General features: G+C 42.5%; 2 protein-coding genes and 1 non-coding gene across 5 annotated transcripts; 2 read left to right on the plus strand and 1 right to left on the minus strand.

The window, feature by feature from the left end:
* Positions 1 to 3,151: 3,151 nt before the first annotated feature.
* LOC124702492 (calcium/calmodulin-dependent serine/threonine-protein kinase 1-like) lies at positions 3,152 to 11,073 on the plus strand. The gene is made up of 11 exons (XM_047234634.1): positions 3,152 to 4,272; positions 6,599 to 6,729; positions 8,291 to 8,332; positions 8,414 to 8,522; positions 8,902 to 8,980; positions 9,086 to 9,382; positions 9,457 to 9,569; positions 10,077 to 10,184; positions 10,259 to 10,321; positions 10,407 to 10,574; positions 10,671 to 11,073. The coding sequence occupies exons 1-11, from the start codon at positions 3,727 to 3,729 to the stop codon at positions 10,806 to 10,808; spliced, it is 1,794 nt and encodes a 597-aa protein (XP_047090590.1). The 5' UTR covers positions 3,152 to 3,726; the 3' UTR covers positions 10,809 to 11,073.
* A 1,933-nt stretch (positions 11,074 to 13,006) lies between these two features.
* On the minus strand, positions 13,007 to 13,079 carry TRNAA-AGC. The gene has a single exon. It is a non-coding gene; the product is annotated as a tRNA-Ala (tRNA).
* Positions 13,080 to 13,224: 145 nt separating this feature from the next.
* LOC124698408 lies at positions 13,225 to 17,476 on the plus strand. 3 transcript variants are annotated; one of them, XM_047230887.1, is made up of 6 exons: positions 13,225 to 13,535; positions 14,371 to 14,460; positions 14,546 to 14,779; positions 14,922 to 15,024; positions 16,045 to 16,274; positions 16,857 to 17,476. In XM_047230887.1, exons 1-6 carry the CDS (start codon positions 13,225 to 13,227, stop codon positions 17,062 to 17,064), a joined length of 1,176 nt encoding a protein of 391 aa, XP_047086843.1. In that variant the 3' UTR covers positions 17,065 to 17,476. The 3 variants fall into 3 exon arrangements, with proteins under 3 accessions (XP_047086843.1, XP_047086844.1, XP_047086845.1); XM_047230888.1 differs by having other exon boundaries at positions 16,924 to 17,053; XM_047230889.1 differs by lacking the exon at positions 16,857 to 17,476 and adding an exon at positions 16,682 to 16,824.
* Positions 17,477 to 19,793: the final 2,317 nt, after the last annotated feature.

The following is a 19,793-nucleotide window of genomic DNA, read 5'->3' on the forward strand; positions in this document are numbered from 1 at the left end:
TTGTAGTGCATCCTCGTCTCCGCGTGCTATCGGTTATCTCTAACCGAACTCCTTACTTGTGATTTAACCGCTCGTGAGAGCCTTCGTGCTCGAGTTAGTTGTATCCTCATATAGGTTGCTTCACCTAGTTTGCATTAGGCTCACCTTTATATTCCGCAAAGCCTAATATTGCAAAGAAAGAATTAAAACTTGTAGAAACCTATTCACCCCCCCTCTAGGTTTACCATCTCTATACTTTCACCTCTTCATCAACTTCTACATAAACATCTTCATATACCCTTTTGAATCTCTTGGAAAACATGATGTATGATGCAATATATTGTTTTTCTCATGATCTATTGTATCTCTATGTTGATGTTTCAATAGTGACTCATTTCTTGGCAATTGTGATATAGTGGCAAGTATATGTTATCTTCTATGATAATATTGTTGTACTAACATATGAGTGCACACATATGTTGGGGGACACACAAGGTTGTCACCGTTGCATGTTGATAGGATGAGGGATAGCCGGAGTTTGATAGAAACTGAATCCTAAGTCTCAGAGATACATGTTGTATTAATTCATGGTTGATCAACGGGGGTATTATCATGGAGACCTTAGATCTAAATGCGATGGTTGGATTTTATGTCTTAATAATTCGCCTTATTTGCTCTTAATTGATCTTGGGATCAATCACTAGAGGTGTATTTGCTCATGTATATGGTTGCACCTATTCATGGTTGCTCCTTAGAAGAAACAATAAAAGAATCTTTGTGCTTCATTAATTGTGCAAACCAACCAAATGAAATAGTAATTTGCTTGAACAATTACTTCCTTTGGTTACTTCATATCACTCCACTTCACTTTACTTTACTTTTCTTGCATTGTTTCACTTCTTACATTTTAATTTCAGCATATATAGTTTTATAGTAGAAACCTCTTCACATACACAAACACATTATAGATCCTATCTTTGCATAGAAGGCCATATAAGTGGGTTATATAGGGCTTTAGAGAATAGATAGTTTACCTTGAGCTTCTCGTGGGTTCGACACTTAAATACTTATCAAATTCTATTACGGTGATCCCCTGCGCTTGGGGGTTATCATCGTTCCATCTTGTTGCGGTCATGATCATCATCATCGAGCTCAAGTGGAATGCGCAAGGTTAATATTTTACGTTGATAGAGTTTCTTTCTTACCAGTCTCATGGTTTAGTTGGGAAACCGGTTTATAGGATAGTGGTTGTACTATCAAGAGGGCTCTCGAGTGAGTAACTCGATCGTATCGTTCGGAGAGAGCTCAAACCGTTCCATCCTTGCATCATCTTTCTTGGTTTATATGGATCTCATCCATGTGTTGTTTTAGACATTGTGGTTATTTCCATGACAAGCTCTAGTTCATCAAAAACGAATTTCATGTGTATCACTTGTTGAGCTTTTCAGTTGGGTGATTTTCTCGGTTTCTCATATTGAGGGGTTGCACCTCTAAAATTCATAGAAAATCACCCCTACTTGTTTTCATATTTTCCAACAAAATTGGTTTCACTCACTTCGGAGCTCCCAAACTCAAGATATTGATTTTACAAGTTTGCCTCTATTTCATTGGAAAAAGAAAAGAAAAAACGAGGGGAGGGGGAGGGGCGTTTTCGGGCCGGGCGAAACTACCGCCGGCCCTACCGACCCACTGCCGCTTGGGCCTTTCCCACCCCTGGCGTTTCAGCTGCCGGTACCGGGACGGTGCTACTGCTCGGGCTCAATAGCCGGTAGTACCGGCTTCCGGGCCGGTACAATCGCTAGGCCATCTGCCCCCTCCTAGGTGCCTTCAAGCCGCTGCCCCGCTCGCCACTCACAGAAAAACCTATTCCCGCCCAGCTGCGAGGCGGATTAACGCCTGCCCGCGTGGGAGAGCGAGCGGGCCATGGCCCATTTTGTTTTGTTTCTTGTTTTTCGTTTTTTCTTCGGTTCTAATCTGGTTTGATCGATTTTCTGTCTTTTTTCTTCGGTTTTTCAGTTTTTCCTTTTTAAGTTTTGAAAATTTTTTTTCAATTCGAGCAAATTTCAAATTCAATTTTTTTTTCAATTCGAGCAAATTTAAATTTCGAGTAAATTTTGAATTAGAGCAATTTTAAATTGGAGCAAATTTCATATTCGAGCAATTTTCAAATTTTGAACATATTTAACGTTTGAACAATTTATTCAAATTTGAACCTTTTCAACTTTAAACATTTTTTTATAATCTACAAGGTTTCAAATCTGACATTTTTAAAGAAAACAATAGAAAATTCGCAGAAGAACCTTTTCATGTGCGGCTGGGCCGGCCCAACACGGACGAGGCGAGAGGGAACCCTGCGTGCATGCGCTGCTACCGCACGCAGGCGAAGTATAGGTGAACCCGCCACGCACGCGGCGTCGCCTTTTCCCTGCACTGCTCGCTAGCGCCCAACACGCAGATGTGGGGGGCAGCTATTTAAGCCTCTTTCTCTCAATCTTGACACTTCTTCTTCCTTCCTAAGCTCTCCTCCATTGTTGCTTTTTGATAGCTCCCTCTCCCTCAAATCCCTCTACGGTTCTTGTTCATATTTGAGAAAAAGAGATAGTAGCACCGACGCATGCCACGCGTCGCCAGGTCCATGACGGCCCACCCCTTGCCCAAGGTCGATGACATATTTGGTATATGTTGTTGGTCAAAGTATGTCTTATACAGTATTTTGAGGGGAAGCACATTTTTACAACCAAAATATAGCTAAGCAACGTATTCATGACATGCATCTTGCAAAGTCCTGTGTGGTCTGGTCGATGCATGATACTATGATAGTGGAAGTACCCTTGTTTATGCGGTGTTCATGACAGCAAGAAATCGCAACACTTGGTTTAGGTGCACCATTTCTTGACTGGCATACCGATATTTGCGCACCATATATACTTGACATTCAGGAAAAAAAGACTGAATCAATTTCTCATACTACTACAAGAGTCAAGGCCCGGAAATAAAATTCGTTTTTTCATAGATAAATCTATAACGAGGCAATCAAGCAAGAGGCCAGTGAGCAACGTAAACACAAACAGTCAAAATCCACCAGTGCCAGGCTGCCAGCGTGCCGTCCCCCTCTCTACGCTACAGCTACAGTGTGCGAGCTTCAAAAAGGGAAAAATAAAGGCTGCAAAAGGAAAGCAGAAAAGATACAGAGAGAGAGAGAGCAGCAGCAGCAAGAGGAGGAGAGAGCAACGGAAAGCAACCCAAGCGAGAGGAGGAGAAGGCTTTCCACTGTTTTCCTCCCTCCCACTTCCCTCACATTCACACAGCACAGGACTCTCTCTTCAATCGCCCCCTCCGTTGATCCATCCAAGAATCCATCCGCCCTTGTGCTCCAGCTCGGTCCGTTCAAGAAAAGCACGGATTCGGTTTATTCTTCCCTTCTTGTTGCCTTCTTCTGTGATGAGGAGCTGAATTCTCAGCTCCGTCTCTTGGCCCAGGCAGGATTTGGGGATTTGTTCTCCCCTTTCTTGATTTTCGACTGGTTCTGTTGCTGTTCTTGACGAAAAAGGAGAGAGTTTGGGATTGTGCCGTGCGAGGAATTCGAGACGCGCTAATGAATTCCTGGGTCTTCGAAGCCATGCTGCTCCTTTGACCAGTCTTCCACCTCGCGTTTCTTGCACAATCTCCGCCGAGCTCCCCAAAATTTAATCTTGGGGTGTTGCTCAGCTCGAATCCCCCGGTTCTTGATCCGGTGGCTCCATCTCCATGGGTCTCTGCCATGGCAAGTCAGCCACGGCCACGGCCACGGCTACGGAGCCGGTGCCGGCGGAGAAACCCCATGTAGCTAGCGGCGCGGCAACCCCTGCCGCGGCCCGCGGCGGGGCCGCGTCGCCAGCAGCCCCGGCGTCGAAGCCCGGCACGCCGAAGCAGCCCAAGTTCCCGTTCTACATGCCCAGCCCGCTCCCGCCGTCCAGCTTCAAGGGATCGCCGGCGAGCTCCAGCGTGGCGTCCACGCCGCGGCGAGGCGTGTTCAGGCGGCCCTTTCCGCCGCCGTCGCCCGCGAAGCACATCCGTGCGTTCCTGGCGCGGCGCCACGGCTCCGTCAAGCCCAACCAGGCGTCCATTCCCGAGGCCGGCGAGCCGGGAGTGTCGCTGGATAAGAGCTTCGGCTTCTCCACGCACTTCGCCGCCAAGTACGACCTCGGCAGGGAGGTGGGGCGCGGACACTTCGGCTACACCTGCGCCGCCACCGCCAAGAAGGGCGAGCTCAAGGGCCAGGAAGTCGCCGTCAAGGTCATCCCTAAGGCTAAGGTTCTGTTCTTAACTTGTTTGCATTGCTTAGCTTTCCAATATTCTTTTCTTTCTTGTTTGGGTAATGGAGACCTAAAAATCTGGTACTGCATTGCTTAGACTAGATGGATTTCGTCAATTTTTTCAGTTCTGCAACTACTAGGAATCATGAAACAGTCACATTACATACTTTCGTGGGCATTTGCTCATGTATGGCATCTGATATTATTGCATAAGAGTTCTTAGGGGTTGCTCACTGAATGTTTAGCTAGGGGAATGGCCATGTTGCCTCTTCATCTACCGTGCACATAGAAGCTAGGCGACAACAAAACGCCTGCGCTTAATGGTGCTATGCGTGCACTTAAGCGCGTCTAGGCGTGCACGTAGGCCGCCTGCGCTTATGGTGCTATGCGTGCACTTAAGCGCATCTAGGCGTGCACGTAGGCGAGATAGGCGATAGGCAGAGACGAAACTTCGAATTAACTCCTAGCACTTTTCTGAGCCTTGGTCTCATGTGAATATGTGATCCAATATGTGTAACGGACTCTCAGTCCAGTTGGTGCTCATCCTATTATCTCTTGTTTCATTGGCTTTTGACTAGAAAACATGATGGTGAATTGGTCACAATTAGTTGTAGTTTAATCGCATTCTGTATTGCGGCCTAATTCTAATTCTTTAATGCTATTGAAAATATTCAGCCATCCATCAAAACCAGTAATCAATTATGGACTTCCTATTATATTATGGAGAAATATTTTATAAATATTCTGTAGTGGTTCAAGAAGCCTTGCCTTTCTAAGTCAATCATCGTTGTATTGTTTATTCAAGGTGGAATTGTCTGACAGATACTCATATTCCATGTCCATGTGTCTGTGTAAATCATCAAATTTAGGATGTCAGGAATGTTGGATTCTCCCAATTAATGATGTCTCATATTTTAAAAATTGTACACTTGTGCGGTTGTGCACTCATGTTGTTGACCTGCTGTGACGCTTCTTTTTTAGAAATTTGCCTCCAGGATATCATGATCTGATACATAAAAAGTGAACTTAAATTTATTAGTTAATATGTATTTTAATTTATCTGTTTGTTGCATTTAGTACATAGTTCACCACCTTTTTGCCTATTGTGGTGTAGTTTCTGTATTGCTACTTGCTAGCACCGATTCCAGCACGAGACCTCTGATTTTTCTGGCAACTGCAATGTATGTATTGTCATGACATTGTCTTTCTTGTGCTTTGCTAAACAATGTTAAGCTCTGGACAGTTGTTTTTATAACTTACCTCATTTTCTTGTTTTATTTCTTTTATTTTTTCATTTAGCGGCACTTGGAAAAAATTAGCAAAATTGTGCTCTGTAGTTCTCTATCTCTTGGTGGACAACCAGGTTGGCATATTATTATTGCATATACTTGACCATGTAATCTTCTGTAAATTTAGATACCAATATGTTTTAAGATACAGATGCTTGCAAGGGCATCTACAGCGGTAGGCGCTTTGTGGACGCTTAGGCGAGAAAATAAAAATACCAGAAAATCGCATAATCAGCTAAGCGCCTGGGCTCCCAACAGGAGAACCTTATTTGGGTCGCTAGCCACAGTTACACAACTGTCTCGTGCGGCAGAAAAAGAGGCATATCGACCCATGTTTAGTTTAGCGTCGACGCAAGGAAGAACCCTGGGATTAGCTGGGATTTGAGCCTAGCTGCCAGGAAATTCATCCTAGTGCCCGTGATTAGCGTCCGCATTGTACTTGCCCTAAGGCTGCAGGTTTTGTGAGAAAATTTCATATCCAAAGTGAATATGGAGCCTCTAAAGTCTAATCTCACTTATATCATATACTAGTAGTGTTTTGTATCTATTAGTGTATCTTATGCAGATGGTTGTTTTGTATGAGCATGTTTTCCTTGTTTGGAAGTCAAATATTTTAAAATTTGACTAAATATTTTCACAAAAATAACTACATACATGACATCAAAATACTATACTATTGAACTACATGTCAAAATGAATCTAGCAATATTAATTTAATGTCATAAATGCTGCTACTTTTTTCTAGGAAGTTGGTCAAAGTTAATAAAGTTTGACTTAAGACATGTCTAAGAGTACACTTATTTAAGGACGGAGGGAGTATATGATAGTTTGTACCGTCGTTACCTTATAATTGGATTATTGGATAGTCACGATAATTAACCGTACTGAAATTGGCTATTAAATCTGTAGACATTTTAACTCATATATGATTGTAAAAGTTGGATCATTTGTTCACCATTCATTTATAACTTGTTATATTGGTCCATTGAAATTGTAGTTTAAGTACATTAACACTCAAGCAATTTCTTTGGACAGATGACCACTGCAATTGCTATTGAAGATGTCAGGAGAGAAGTCAGAATATTGAGTTCTTTGACTGGCCACAACAACCTAGTGCAATTTTACGATTCTTGCGAGGATGAAGAGAACGTATATATAGTTATGGAGTAAGTTCACTTGTTCCATTCACCAACTACCATACTGTAGTGGTCTAGTGAAAGTTATAGTTAAGGGTTCTAAACAAAGTAATTAAGTATTCTAAAAAAGTCAAAATTTTAGTTTAGTTATTATCGTGACAAACAAACACTATGAGCCCTTTTACCTTTTGTTTTATGTTAAGAAACACATGATGTTATGTCTACGTAGTATTGAGCAATATCCAAAAAAAGATGCGAATATTATTGAAATAGGCAGGGCAGTTATTTCAGTAGGAAAAAGATAAATATAAGAATTAGAGATCAGATTAGTATCATTTGAATTATGGATAGTTTAACAAATCCCTTACAATGTTCTATCTGACCATATTCATGCCGGTAGTTACCTAGTTTGTGCCACATGATTTGCTGATTCTTGTGTAGATTACCAAGGATAAATTTTGGTTACTTTTTTGTTGCTCACCAAACTGTCTGACAATCGTGGCATAATAGTACTGCTTTTGCTTGACCATTATAGCGAATGCTTTTTAAGGAAAATCAAATGTGGCTAAAAATAAGCTACTGGTAGGCAAGCCATTCAAAATTAAGGGAATGGAAACATGTGACAAAAAAAACTTGAATGTGGCAAAATTCTGTGACCTACCAAAATGGTTTATGTTTCCTTTTCCAAAGCTACGAACAAAACCAGCACTGCAGATTTGGCTAATTCTATGTAGAAAAATCCCTGGAAATCATACCTGGCCGCCCATGAGGAATCCTATTAAAATAGTAACCCTTATATGTCAGAAAAAGTGCCAAAGTACTGGAAATTTTATAACTAAGGAGGCACCCTTGGTAATAACTTTGAGGTCTGTGCGTTCTTAATCAGCATAGAATCATTTAGGATGCCAGTTCTGCCTTATGGGAATAAGTTGTGACATTAGCAGGTTTGGAGAATGGATTGTTCTACTGGCCAATGAGTGTTTCATCAGCCAATGAGTGTTTCATCACAATAAATATAATCGAGCTAGAAATGTGTTCCTCTCGCCCTTTAGTAAATTTTACAGATATCCAAGTCAATAATAAGTGTAAGTCCGTTATATTGAGCAAAAAAGTCGCTTCTTCTCCCATGAAAGTAGCTTGTATATTATCGGCACACAGATATGAACATTGCTTGTTGAGATGCAGGCATTCATTCACAAGTTAGCTCTAAACAGCCTGTTTCTTGGGCGCTAACCATACCCTCATGCAGTTTAGACGCTTTTGTAGACAGCACATGTTTTAGATCTATAAATAACAAACTTGTTTCACTTTAAATGATTCCGATTAAGTTTCTTATTAATAATACTTTTGCGGATGGTAACATTGATTCTCATGATTTTCTTCGTCAATTATGTAACAAACTCTTGAATCTTGATTGCTGTCAATATTTGTAATCTAATACAATTATAGATGCTCTTGAGAGTATATTATATTATTGTTTTTTTGTAGGATCTGACTTAACTATGCATTTTGTATAAAAAAGTTGTGCACCTCCAAAAGGGCTTGCACTTGATTATATTTGACTTACTCAAGTTATATTTTCCTGATTCAGGTTATGCAAAGGAGGCGAGCTGCTGGACAAGATTTTGGCTAGGTACTTGCAGGATATATCATTTTATAATTCCCTCCATTAACTCTAGCATGTGGAAGATAACTGGCTAGTATTTCCTTGCAGAGGTGGAAAATATTCTGAAGAGGATGCAAAGGTTGTTATGCGCCAAATTTTAAGTGTTGCTTCATTTTGTCACCTTCAGGGTGTTGTTCACCGGGATCTGAAACCAGAGGTGAGGTCAAATAAAAAAAATCGTAATTAATGTTTTAATTTTTCCCTTTCTTAACCCCATTTTGAATTTTCTTCAGTTTGTACTCATACCCCCTGCATACCTCATGAGTTGTGACCATGTCCACACATGAGAACGCATGCCCTTGCAACCAGAATTCTTTTGCCTCCTTTTATGTGTACACATCCACTATATTCTTAGCTGGGTGGAACATTACCATGATTCCTGTGAGCTGAATGCAACTGCATTCTCTGTTTTCACTTACCCTTATTGTTGTTAATTTTATGGATTGTTAGCTCGAATGCTACTATTGTTGTCATGGAAAAAGTACAAATAAATATAATGGCTAATATTTTCTTACATGTTTACCTCAATTCTGTAGAACTTTCTTTTCACCTCAAAGGATGAGAGCTCTGACTTGAAGGCCATAGACTTTGGTCTGTCTGATTTTGTAAAGCCAGGTTGCTCTTATATGCTTTTCTTGATCCTTGTTCATCATTAGTTTGTTGTCTCATATGTTTTCCTATTATCCAATGTGATCATCAATCCATCATTATATTTTGCAGATGAAAGACTTAATGACATTGTTGGAAGTGCATATTATGTTGCTCCAGAAGTGCTCCATCGATCTTATGGCACCGAGGCAGATATGTGGAGTATTGGAGTAATTGCGTACATCTTGCTCTGTGGAAGCCGCCCTTTCTGGGCACGAACAGAATCAGGAATATTCCGTGCTGTCCTTAAAGCGGAACCTAATTTTGATGAAGCTCCATGGCCTACCCTCTCTGCTGAAGCGAAAGACTTTGTGAGAAAGCTGCTTCATAAGGATTACCGCAAGAGGATAACTGCTGCACAAGCCCTCTGTATGTACCACTTGTTTCTTGATTTACTATTGTCGTGCTTACATGTGACACTGCATGACCACACACAATGACAGGCCATCCATGGATTCGTGGCACTGAAGAAGTGAAGATTCCCTTAGACATGATAATTTACAGGCTTATGAGGGCTTACATAAGCTCATCTTCTCTACGGAAATCTGCTTTGAGGGTAATATAGTCTTTAGAGTTGGTTCATATACTGGTTTGCACCTTACCTTGATGATCATTCCATTTGTAGCCCCAGATGGACTGAAACATTCGCATTAAACATCCACTTCACAGAAATAGTGCACATTGTACTAATTATGTTTTTTTTTGTCTTACTGATAATTATTCACCCACATCATTTAGCAAAATTTCTGTATGTTTTTATCACTCTTTCGGCTTCCCTCACATAAATATACCAATAAATATGTGTTGCTGGCTGTCTGTTTCCCTGAATGCATGTGGACATGATTGTACCCTGCACATTCTGTTGACTGCCATACATCACCTAGAATTAGTTGGATTCAAGGAGTAATATAGAACATTATCTCACAAACATCCCTCCATTTCCTTTTTCGGTGCCTTTACGTTGGAATACCATATTTTTCATGACACTAGGATTCTGCCCACAGCCCACTTAAAGTTATGTTATAAACTGGTTTTGCTAAGTGGCTCTCTTTGCATTGTGTAGGCACTTGCCAAGACATTGACGACCGATCAACTATTCTACCTAAGAGAGCAGTTTGAATTGCTGGGGCCAAACAAGAGTGGATATATCACCTTGCAAAATTTGAAGACGGTTAGTTGATTTTTGCCATGTTCAGTCAAACTTATTATGTGCTATCAGGTACTGAATGTAAATGAAACTTGTAGGCTTTGACAAAGAACACCATGTATGTAATGAAGGATTCTAGGATTCTGGAATTTGTTAACACAGTAAGTCTTCTCTTTTTAATATTCTTTTGAAGTTGTTTCTTTGAGTGATGTAACTAACAACTCGCTCTTTTCTTCGTGGTGCTAGATTTGCAATATTCAGTACAGAAAGCTGGATTTCGAGGAGTTCTGTGCTGCTTCCGTGAGTGTGTACCAGTTGGAAAGTTTGGACACCTGGGAACAGCATGCCCGGCAGTCGTATGAGTTATTCGACAAGGAGGGTAACCGGCCAATTGTGATCGAAGAACTTGCATCGGTAGTAATTTAATCCCCAGAGCACTAATCTGCTTGTGGTTTAAGAATGGCCATTGCTCACGATGCCTTGCCTGGTTTCTTTCTTTCTTTCTTTCAGGAGCTTGGACTTGGCCCTTCGGTTCCCCTTCATGTTGTTCTCCAAGACTGGATCAGGCATTCTGATGGAAAGCTGAGCTTCCTAGGATTCATAAAGCTACTGCATGGAGTTTCTTCGCGTGCTACGCCAAAAGCCTAATCTCTGGCTCTGGTTGGCATGAAGCGGGTACAAAGATTAACAGACTGTCCTGGTGACGGTTGTAGGAGATAAAAAGGAAGAGCTCTCTTGTTTAGGCCTGCATTTTGCCTCCTCTTACTACCGCGTGGATTGATGTTGTGTAGAGGAAATGTACAGATTAGGTTAGGAGAAAGGATGGAAGATTTCGTGGGTACCAGATGGAAAGTTTGGACACCTGGTATCGGCGTTGTATTCTGATGCCCTGATTACAGATTGTACTGTCGTATTCTTTGGTGTATCCTTTGGAACCCCCGTTTGATAAAACAAGTTGGACTGCATTCCACATGGAAAGGGAAGAAAAAAGGAATGTCTCTGATGTGTTGAGCTGGAGGTATAACCGTTCCGTCGTTGCCTGGCATGGCTTCTTCTCCGCTCACCGTCATGCCACCAACGACCTTGGCAGGCGCAGGATCGATCGGGATCTCAGCGTCCGCCTATGTATCTTCTTCTATTACAAGCAGAGCAGGGACAAAGAGGATGCTTGTCTTGCTTGACCTGGGACACGCACCCACGTGATGCGTGCCAAAACTTTGCTCTTCTTCCACGTGATTCCATCCCATAGCCAAAACTTTGCTCTTCTTCCACGTGATTCCATCCCATAGCCAATGATTTTTTGTTTCAAAAATTCTGGAGCTTCACTCGTCTAAAGTTATGCACGATAATAACTAATGATTTTTGTTTCAAATTTTATTCCATACACGGTACACCCAAGCAAGTGCACCCTCTTAACACATACATGCAACAAATGGAAACCGGGAATAAATCCTTGATGAACGCAACTTATTATTTTCCAACTATGACAAATTGCCAACTATTAGACGTGCCACTCCAAATTTCGCAACTTGAGAATGCCACCATGGAAGGCCAGTTTTAGTCTTGCTGACTATCGCCATCTAAGACGCTTGGAGCCTCAACCCAACCCACATCGCCTGGTTGAGGCATGCACATGTTGTCGTCGGTTTGCACGATGTTCGAGTTGTCGGATTGCATGATCTCGTCATCCGTGTCATACCACGACGAAGGTGGCAATGAGTCAACCAAGGAGTGGAGCCAGATCTCGTGGTTGGGTTCAAAGATCCGGCCCCACTCAGGCGAATTCGCGACGTAAGTGGATCCGCGCGGCTCCCCGGTGGATTTCCTCGAGGCGTGCGTGCCCTTTGGCGACGACGGCATGGGAACCCTATTATGGTTCACATGCCACCCATCCGGGAGGCGCACCTCTTCCGGCACCAGGGCGTAGATGGCCTCGTTGGTGCCGATGGTGTTGCGGCGCCGCTTCGGCGTCGGCTCAGCCTGCAAAGGTGTGGCCGCGGCGACACGAAAGAGACCTTGCTGTTGGGAGCCCGATGAAGAGCCACCTGGCTTTTGGTCCTTCTTTGTGCATCGGCTCCATCGCTTCGGCATCACGACTCGTTGGTGAAGAACAAGGAGAGCGATGGTGCGGGCTAGGGTTTTGGTTAGAGAGGTGGAGGAGAGCGGCGCAACGCGGTGGTATGAAATGGATTGGATGTTGTGGGGGGCCATCGGTGGCATTTATAATAACCTGCCGCGGTAGGTGGGAGGGAGGTGGACTCTAGCGCCTGGGCTTCGGCCCAAACTTTGGGCCGAAAGGATCCCCTGTTGTTGGATTATGATTTTGTCTGCGGAAGAAATAAACAAATGCGGCTGAAATGGAAGACGCCACCCTGCAGTCCGTGGGGAGTCAAAAGCTTAGGGCAACCTTTGCTGTGAACTAATGATGGGGCATAGCAGTAGCATCCGCATTTGTGTTGACAATCGATTTCTGCATGTCTTCTTCGAGCCTATTTATAGATGCAATATTATTTCTTCATTAGCATGCAATTGCGGCAATGATTTTATCAGAGCAAAGAAATATTACTGATATTTTTATTTTAAGCTAGATTAATCATGGTTCTTCATAAGGAATGGTATCATATGCTAATTTTAATGTCAGCAAAACTCTACAACTACAGATCAAAAATCGAAATGATACATTGGCTAGACTAAAAATTGTGATATGTTTTGCCAAATTTGTGCATTTAATTTTAGGCGCGGTGTTGTGGAGAAATAGGCAAGTGAGAGGGAAAGATGAAATTGCCAATCCTGCCACTAGCACGAAAACAGAGCTCGCATGAATCTACCAGAGTTCAAAAAATTGATGGAGATGCGGGGTATCGATCCCCGTACCTCTCGCATGCTAAGCGAGCGCTCTACCATCTGAGCTACATCCCCGTTGATGAAATTTGTAGCTCCCTAACTTACAAGAACATTACTGCTTTTTATTCTTTTCTTCCGTTCAACTCCGGCGCAACTTACGCAAAAGCAGCGCAGGCATCTCCAGTCGGCCACTGCCCTTTACACTGCTTCTTCAGTTCCAATGGCGATCCTCCCCCGAATCGCTGCGGCCGGCGGTCGCAGGCCGAGGTTGCCGCCGCTCCCGCCCGCAAGGACCCTCATGACGGCGTTCGCGGCGGCGGCGACACTGGCCGTCCTGTGCCTCTTCTCCTCTTCGTCCCCGACCTCCTCGCTATCGAGTTCCCGGAGATCCGGTGCCGATAATGGAGACAGGTACCTGTACTGGGGCGGCCGCGTCGACTGCCCGGGCAAGCACTGCGGCTCCTGCGCCGGCCTCGGGCACCAGGAGTCCAGCCTCCGCTGCGCCCTCGAGGAGGCCCTCTTCCTCGGCAGGTACCCTACTGACTACCGATGCATACCGAAGACGTGGTGCATTCTAGGATTATTGCTACGAAGAATTCGTTGTTCGTTCCATGCGCTAATTTCAGATGATTCTTTTGAAACTGCTAAATTCTGACATCAAAATTTTCAGTCACAACCAGAGACGATAGGGGGAATGAGTGCAAAGCATTGATGAGGGATTGAGGTAGTAGAAGGTGCAATTTTAGGTGGAGAGGGGCTTGCTCAAAGACTTGTGCATCGTTCGTAGGGTTGTACTACTACCTATGGAATCCTGGCATCGGAGTTCAACTCATGTTCTCTGGCCGTTTCAGAGCCTGTTAATACTGGATATATACCAAGCTAAAAGGTGCCACATTATACATACAACTAGGATTTCTGTAACTAGATGTAATAGCTTGAAAACTTAAGATATTTTAAGGTTACCCATGCACGGTTAGAATTTAGGACAGCATCCATAGGATTACGATTGATGAAAGGGGGTTAAGAAGGGACTAATTTCCTATGAAGTATTGTAAGTGTGCAGTTCCTCCTACTTCTAGACATCGTAGATTAAGAAAACAAAGTGTTATTAAGGAGATATTGTCGGCCTATTGTCCCATCCTTCCTGCCTTTTGTTCCATTGTCATAAACTTTTTAATCAGTTAACTCAATATTGCAGCTATTAACACATTTTATAAGGTAAAAGCTAATGTTATAAGGGCAGAAGGCCCATGCTAATAACTCTGTTCTGCTTAAGGAGTAAATCAATCTAAAAGTATGTCTGTATGTGTTTAAGGACAGGTATAAAAACATTGCATAACTATATAACCATTTAATTGTTTTGCAGAATATTTGTTATGCCATCCAGAATGTGCCTAAGTTATGTACATAATACAAAAGGGACCCATCAATCAAGCAATGCAACTTCAAAGCAAAGGTTTTTTTTTTCCTGTTAACCACATCTAGCTTTATGTTGACTTCTGGCTGTCAAGTCTGAGTTGTCTAAAGGAAGTATTTTCTAGATGGGAAGAAAGTTCTTGTGCAATGGAATCCCTCTATGATATAGATCACATCTCAAGAATAGTACCTGTTGTTCTGGACAATTCCAAGACGTGGCATGCGATAGCATCAAGAGCTATGAAATTAGGAGAGAGAGGTGTGGCACATGTGCAAGGTATTAGCAGAGCAGAACTCAAAGAAAATCCCATGTACTCCAATGCTCTCCTAATAAACCGCACCGCAAGTCCTCTTGCTTGGTATGTACCTCTTTCCCCCTTTCATGTGTATTTTGGAGTTAGACCATGTCCGATTGCGAGAATCGACAAATGAAAGCATTATTATTTTTATTCTGCGATGCCTACACTTCAAGCACATATCTTGATCCTAACTGAAGTTCAGGTTTATGGAGTGCAAGGATCGTAAAAAACGCAACTCTCTGATGCTATCCTACACCTTTCTGCCAAGTATGCCAGCGAAAAAATTGAGTGATGCTGCAAATAAGGTATTGCTTCATGTATTTTTTTTTTGTATATTCAGTGTAACTATTGTTTTAAACATGGTATGGTAGTGTGGTAACACACTAATATATTTTCCCCTGTATCTTTTGTGTATATTTGTACCCTTATAACATGTCTTTTTGCTTGAATCTTTGGATGGAGCTCCTTCTTTCTTTACTGTGGATGGCTGTCCTGATTCTTCGGTAGCATAAGGACTGGCATGGTGATGAGCACCATACTTCCCATAAAGAATTTTATTAGACCCTGCATATTTTCCAATGTATAATTGGCTAGGTGAACTTTACTGGTACGTCTCAGATGGAAGATGGTGCTAACTGCTAAGTACTTAAGTTGTAATGCAATGAGTGGCTGTGGAGTGTGGTTTTCACTCGGTTAACCAACCCATGTGTGGTTTTTGGGTCCGGTTTCCTGTATAAACTGGAAGAATCCTCCTCTATCTATAAAGAAAAAGGCATGCTTTTCGTGCGTTCCTGAAACAAAAGAATCCCTTTAGTAGAACTGGACAGTTGCTTAACAAAATTCTTAAGAGTCTGCACTCTGCAGTGCTTATATTACCATATGCGCTTAAGTGGGTGAACTATTGCTAACTGGTCCTTGACGTTGGTCATAAGGATTCAATGGTTGCTTCTATCCAACCTCGACATATGTACTGAGATCTGCATTCTGTTGTTTCAATGCTGCATCCATAAAGAAACAACTTTAGTCAGTTTGTTGCACTTTCTTGTGTGAAAATCATTGATCAGCGAATGCTTCTATTCTTGCTGGGTAATAACAAAACTTAGTTCGGACATTAATCCCTGAAACAATTTGTTAGCTTTCCAAGTATACCACCTAAAAGGAAGTACACAGTGTAGCCTAGGACTTCTTAATTATACATATAGAGAGTTCTTGATTCATTTAATAAACATTAAACACTTATATTGTCTCAGAGTCTCCTCATGTTATCTAAATTTCAGTACCACAGCCTGTTCAGTATTCCTTCAAATAAGTTCACTCTATTTCAGATGAAGCAAATACTTGGTGATTACGATGCTATTCATGTGCGACGAGGCGATCTATTGAAAAACAGGAAAGACAGGTTTGGTGTTGAAAGGAGCCTTCATCCCCATCTGGATAGAGATACCCGCCCTGCGTTTATCAGGAACAGAATTGCAAAATGGATTCCACCTGGTAGAACCTTATACATTGCCTCAAATGAAAGAACACCGGGCTTCTTCTCTCCTCTATCAGACCGGTAAGACCTGCACTGTTTTCCTTACTGCTCTACGTGCATCGATAAAAATTCCTTGAATGTACCAGCCAGTCAATCTAGCCACCCAGAAAGAATAGCCGGATCATAATCCAAGTATAAAACAAGAAAAGGCCTTTATTTAAACGGGTCCAGCTGATCAAAAGAAGTTTCCCACCAAGTTCCCATAGAAGGTGGAGAAATAGATCTTCCAGTGGGCAAATCTCTTTAGCTGGAAAAATACAACTGCTCATTATCTTTCTCAGGAATCCAGTATCTCTTGTATAGTGTATGTTAGCATTTATCATCTGCGCAAAATGCAGTTAAAGAACTGGCCTTCATTTTCCTATTAACTTACTCAAGGTGGCATGATTAAGCAATTCAGCAATAAGCTATTTTCTGCGGTATGCTAGGTAGGTACACATGCATGTGATGCTTCCATCTTATTCATTATCTCTCCTCAAGGTATTGTCACTAGAATGTCTGATCCATTGTTTAATTACCGTATATTTGATGTGGTACAAAGGAGTATATTGAAAACATGATGTTTATTGGTATATTTGTGTTTCTTATTTGGCACCACTCCAGATACAAGTTAGCATACTCATCCAACTTCAGTAGCATATTAGAGCCAATAATTGAGAATAATTATCAGCTATTCATGGTGGAGAGGCTAATGATGCGAGGAGCAAAGACGTTCGTCAAGACAATGAAAGAATTTGACAATGATCTGACCCTGTGCGATGATCCGAAGAAGAACACCAAAGTTTGGGAAAAGCCAGTCAGTACCAGATGACTGGTGGTACCTAGCTATTCTGGGCCACCTCTCCTACAACCCGTCTATCTTTCAGAAATTTGAAGAGTTCACATGAATGGGCAATTAATCATGAAAGTTTCTGAAAATATATTGATGTTCTTTCCCTGAAGATGACTGGAGTCAACCAGCTTCAGGGAATTCTATGCTGCAGCAGAGGGTTGTTCATATACACCATGTTTTCTTATATTCAGGAAAGTTGTTAGATCATTTGTTCGTTCTTCTGCAATTAGGCAATATATAGATTTCAACAGATTTTTTTTGCAACTATACGTTATGTATATAATATATTCCACATCCTTTTGTATATGTATGTAAAAATCAACTGGGACGTAGAAGATTCAGTTGTAGAGATAATTAATTGTTATGGAGTATCATTTTAACGAGGTATTAATCGGTTGTACTCTGATGTTTTTTGAAATTGTTAAGATGTATTGTTAGGTAGGGCTGGAATACTGGATATACAATTTCTTCCTGAGAAGTTTTTAACTTTCTATTCACCAGTTCCTAAAGGATGGCCGTTGTTATCTGAGAGTTGGAGAGGCTGAGGAATTTTTTGGGTAAGCTAATGATGACCTTTTGTTCAATTGAAAAATTAATGAACTTTAGTTAGGCTGGGCTGCTTTACCAGTGATTAAAAATGTGCCCACATATTGGTGGCACAGTGAATCATTTCGACCATGAGCATTGTACAAATACTCAACGATGTGCATAGCACTTGGTCGAAAAGATGCATTGTTGCTGCATGGTCATTTGTGTATGAGGTATTGTGTAAAGATGAGCCAATCATGTTAGTATAGTGGCCACTTATCCAATATTGCCTCACATTTCCTTTTATCTATAGACTGCGTCTGGGAGTTCTTGTGGAGGTACCTGAAGAGCTGCTAAGCAAGAGGCCTAGGGGGCAACGACCGTATGTTGGCCCCTTCCACGACGATGTGTCGCCTTACCCACTTCTGCAAGGTGCTCATTCTCCAGGGATAGGAGTGCTCCCTCTCCCAGATGCCTTTATGCCTTATCTTGGCCCGGTGCTGGGGAAGATGATCGTCAAGACCACCACATGGGTGCTAGTGGGAGATGAACATCAAGGAGGTCAGCCGTAATGCCGTCATGGAAGCTGGCTGGATAGACTTCGTCGTTGCCCACAACCTGAAGATTGGTTACATGTTGTTCTTCAGAAATCTGAGTGCAAGGGAGTACAGACTGATCGTCTTCGACTACTCTTGCCGCGAGGTTGTTGGTCGGTGCCCGCAGCACCCTGAGTACATGAAGAGGTCCGACGAAAGTGACGAGTGATCGATGTAGTTTGAAGTTGTCCGTACCAACATTAGTACTTTCGGTACTGTTGTATCAACAGTTATCCTTGTTGCTGTTTGTTCGTGGTGTTCTTGCTGTTCTTTGTGGTGTTCTTGTTGTTCTTCGGGGTGTTCTTTGATGTTCTTGATGCTATGGTAACCTCACTACTCGTGGGAAGAGGTTACCATATCGCGTCAATACTACACAACCAAACGCAGAACAGGGTGATCAGAATTGAGCTAGTGTGTTTACGCAGCCGACCAAACAACTGAAGCCCATTTTTTCCTCGGCTTGTGGGCAACCAAATGAAGTGCAGAAGTTGTCTTTTGGCCCGTTCCACCAAAATCAAAACACCCCAGGGCCTGCCCCTAGGAGCCCAAAAAGAGATGCGACATACCAATCGCGCCCCTAGTCTTCCACTCTGTTCACACTGGAGGAAACAATTATTAAAAGGAATTGTCTCTACCAAAACAGAAGAATTGACTCGCTCCTTTGGTCGCTGGGTTTATACCTGGGCATGGGCAGCCTGATCCAACATTTTCCAGGCATGTGCCTAAATATGTTGGCCCGATGACCAGGCGAGACATGGCCTAGGTAGTGCAAAAACGCCATAATAAGGATGAGGCCTGACCCGCAAACCACTTTTTGACGGGCTTTCAGGTTTTTGGTTGGGCGGGCTTGGGCCAAGATTTTGAACGTCGAGCTTTCTTCGGCCTGGCCCAGCCCTGAAGATGCCCTGGTATATTTGTATGCATAAAACAGAGTAGTCTGGTATCAAAAGTGTATCTACATTAGAAGGAGAGGCAGGGTCTTTCAGGTGCCCTCACACTAGGATGTGGTTGTGTCTTTGTCAATTTTGAGTTTTAGACAACTTGGAGGTCATTGAAGTGATGAAGGCGGGAGGGCGGAGGCCACTCGCTAGCTTGGCCTGCTGTTCTTTGTGAAGAATGTTATCGCATGACGCAAGATTTCTCCGGTGTCATTTTTGAGCAGTGCCCTCGAGCAGCAAACAAGGCTGCACCTTGTTGATTGGTTAGCTACACACGTAGAGCACCTAGGAGTGCTTGGTTTGATACCCCTCCTGAATGTTTAGTTCAAATTCTTTGGGATGATGTAACTCTTATTGCTAGCTAATGAAGCTCGTTTGAATTAAGTTCAAAAAAATCCTGGTTCCTTCACAAATTAGGTCATGTTGAGAATAAAGATTCCGCAGAAAAGATCGAGAATAATGAAAGTTCAACATGTCAATTAGGAGTACTACTAGTCTAGCTACTTGCACTCATTCGGCTCAAAACGTTTAGGCCACACGAAATGGAAGCCTAGCTACACGCACACACCGAGCTAGATCTCCTCTCTGTATGTACACGGTCGATTAAAACTACACGCATCATACGTGCTACTGCTACAGTGAGCCT

The sequence above is a fragment of the Lolium rigidum genome, chromosome 3 (genome assembly GCF_022539505.1).
Source record: "Lolium rigidum isolate FL_2022 chromosome 3, APGP_CSIRO_Lrig_0.1, whole genome shotgun sequence".
NCBI lineage: Eukaryota > Viridiplantae > Streptophyta > Magnoliopsida > Poales > Poaceae > Lolium > Lolium rigidum.

Excerpts from the sequence above, each read along its gene's own strand:
- LOC124702492 (XM_047234634.1), top strand. The coding sequence starts at position 3,727 with ATGGGTCTCTGCCATGGCAAGTCAGCCACGGCCACGGCCACGGCTACG. Across the intron at positions 8,333-8,413 it reads CTGGACAAGATTTTGGCTAG|AGGTGGAAAATATTCTGAAG; the intron begins GTACTTGCAGGA and ends ATTTCCTTGCAG. Across the intron at positions 8,981-9,085 it reads GTCTGATTTTGTAAAGCCAG|ATGAAAGACTTAATGACATT; the intron begins GTTGCTCTTATA and ends TATATTTTGCAG.
- LOC124698408 (XM_047230887.1), top strand. The coding sequence starts at position 13,225 with ATGGCGATCCTCCCCCGAATCGCTGCGGCCGGCGGTCGCAGGCCGAGG. Across the intron at positions 13,536-14,370 it reads GAGGCCCTCTTCCTCGGCAG|AATATTTGTTATGCCATCCA; the intron begins GTACCCTACTGA and ends ATTGTTTTGCAG. Across the intron at positions 16,275-16,856 it reads TTCTCTCCTCTATCAGACCG|ATACAAGTTAGCATACTCAT; the intron begins GTAAGACCTGCA and ends GCACCACTCCAG.